A 2662-nucleotide genomic window follows, 5' to 3' on the forward strand; every position below is an offset into this window, starting at 1 on the left:
CACAGAGAAAGTTCATATTAATAAAGTACTTGCATGTGATGCAGGTAACTTACTGTAATTCAATGTTGCCACTGAAATGTTCAGATTATTTTAGAAATGCACTGGTTGTTCTGGGGAAACAAAAGAACAAAGCAAAATATTTATTGACCAGTAAATGGATTTAAAATTTTATTTGAGAGAATGAGGGCACCTGTAGTAAGTAAGTTAAAGTTAGGCTAAACAAAAACAGACCAAACTTGCTTTTGTTATTCATAACAAACGCCAATGACGAAATAAATTAGTTAGGCTATATCAGCAATTTGAAGACACAGTTGTACAGAATATGTTGAATTGAATGACTAAATCAATCTAAGACAATAAGTCAGTAATTTCCATTTGTTCATTAACGTTAACGTTAGATCAACGTAGTTAACATCGCGGCTAAAACCTTCATACCAGATACTGTGCAATAACGAGTGGTAAACACTGTAAAAACGTAGTAATGTATAATAAATTTAGTTTTTACAGTGTAGACTATGGTAACATAACCACTTTCAACAGTCTCTCCAGCAATAGTGTACTGGACGGTTACTGGAATCTCAATATCACACTTCAGCGGTTCTTCTAAAGCCTTTATAGCCAGTTTACTCTTTTTCTCTTTGGGTTTTATTTGCAGAGTTTTGTACACATAGTCAAAACTGAATGGAGGTCCAGGCTCATTGTCTAGTGAAGCATGTGCCTGTCATGAGCAGATCAAAGAACACACGGTCAGAGAAACCAGCTGCAACTGGCTAAAACACAGACATAATCGAATGTGATACCCAAATACCAGTGCAAATGTTTTTTTCTTTTGGTGGTTCAAATGGTTTAGCATTTATTCTTAAATTCATGTACAGGTGTTTTTGAATGGAAACATCTGCAAAGCGGCACAGAACTAACATACACACGCATAGAAATAAAAAGCTCACCGATATGGTAATAGGTGCTCTTAAATAGGACGTATCAATGGTGAAATTGGCCAGACCATTGATGTCTGTGATGAGTACTTGAGGATGCTGAAAATAGGCGTGACGAACAAAAATCGTTAAGTTAGAAACTGGGGTCCCATGGGAGAACTCAGCTTTAACCTGGAGGAAAAACAGAAATTCATCAAGGACATACAGTACAGAAATCAAAGCAAACACAGACACACACAAAGTTATAATGATGATAGTCAAAATCTTTAGGAACAATAATAACGAATTCCATGGCACCTTCACAAATTGATAATGTATATGCTGTGAAACCATTTAAATTGTATAAATGAATATTAATAATAGCATGGTTATGCATGTGCATATTCACCCATAACAACAACCACCCATTTTTTGTTAAAAATATTTTATTTAACTAATAAAATGCAATCAGCATGTTAAATTAGAATTAGATTGAATTGAATAGTGTACCTTTGCCTGTATGACTGAACCGGCCTCAAAGAACTCTGGCAGGTCAATAAATTTTAAGATATCGAGATTATAGGACAAAAACACTATTTCAGTCCTTTCCATTGAAATGTCTGAAAAACATAAAAAAGTGAAATCTTTGAAAAAGTGAAAAGGGGAAAACAAGAAAGTTTACCTGCACTGCTATGAGTTTGTACTGTGGATGTAAACAGATAACATTAGTTCAGAAAACACTGGTTAGAAAGAATTGGATTTCAACCTGTTTACTCTGAGGTATAAGTCCACATTTCAAATATATTTGTCTAAACATTCATATGTACACATGACCAAAAAAGTCGTCTGAACGCTGAACCAAGGTCATGCCTTCTTTTACTCACAATTAAAATTCTGATATTCAATTTTGAATGCAAAAATTAAATTGCAACCTACCGTTTCATCAACTGGTTTTAAGTTTTGGTCCACTGTGAAAATCCTGAGTTGGACTGTAAAATTAAGGAAGACATATTAAGATCTGCATAAAAGTGCATAAAAGCAGCAAGAGGTTAGCAAACACTGCAGCTGAATAGAGCGAAAATACCTGTTTGTCCAGGATTGTATATTTGTTTATCTGTCCGAATTATTGTCACTGGATTATAGGATACAAATCGGACTTTTCTTTTTTCAATCAGATGAGTGTTTTTCCCTTGAACTTCCACTTGGATCACTTGCACTGAATGAGATTCAGGAGCCTGTTGAACACATGCAGTTGCATTACAAATCTTTACTAGAGAGCAATTATTTCTTAGATATTAAACATGGAATTATTCTTTAATTTTTTTAAAAAATGTTTTGCCAGTCTTGATAGATCATATTCTATATTACAAATGAAAAAATAATTGTTGACATTCATGGTGTCCTATGGTGCTCAGATTTGTTTTATATTAACAAATACGTTTTTTTAAATCAAAATATTATTTTAAGACCATGGATATGCTGTTTTCAACAACTCAAGTAGACCATTGTGTGAATAATTTAATCTTAATGACAGGCCTGAAAGTCAATGCAGCGGTGGATTTCATTCTCAGTTCTCTCCTGTAGAAGGGTTCTGTTCTGGTTATTGTCAACCAGAGAAATGGTCATCTGCAGATTTTCTTCCGGTTTTAGAAGGCTCACGCATAGTTTAACTTCCGAGCCTGATCTTATAATGCCCGGAAATGTAACCATGAACAACCTACATGAAGAAAAAGTATGTGCTAAATAAC

General features: G+C 34.2%; 1 protein-coding gene across 2 annotated transcripts; it reads right to left on the bottom strand.

Annotated features, from left to right (window-relative positions):
* Positions 1–379: 379 nt before the first annotated feature.
* Positions 380–2140, bottom strand: LOC311090910 (uncharacterized protein). 2 transcript variants are annotated; one of them, XM_084126544.1, is made up of 5 exons: positions 1999–2140; positions 1851–1903; positions 1425–1534; positions 948–1106; positions 380–718 (listed from the first exon to the last, which is right to left on the bottom strand). In XM_084126544.1, the coding sequence occupies exons 3-5, from the start codon at positions 1524–1526 to the stop codon at positions 395–397; spliced, it is 585 nt and encodes a 194-aa protein (XP_083982670.1). In that variant the 5' UTR covers positions 1527–1534; positions 1851–1903; positions 1999–2140; the 3' UTR covers positions 380–394. The 2 variants fall into 2 exon arrangements, with proteins under 2 accessions (XP_083982670.1, XP_083982671.1); XM_084126545.1 differs by having other exon boundaries at positions 1425–1617.
* Between the last annotated feature and the right edge of the window lie 522 nt (positions 2141–2662).

The sequence above is a fragment of the Abramis brama genome (genome assembly GCF_963993115.1).
Source record: "Abramis brama genome assembly, chromosome: 10".
Classification (NCBI taxonomy): Eukaryota; Metazoa; Chordata; class Actinopteri; order Cypriniformes; family Leuciscidae; genus Abramis; species Abramis brama.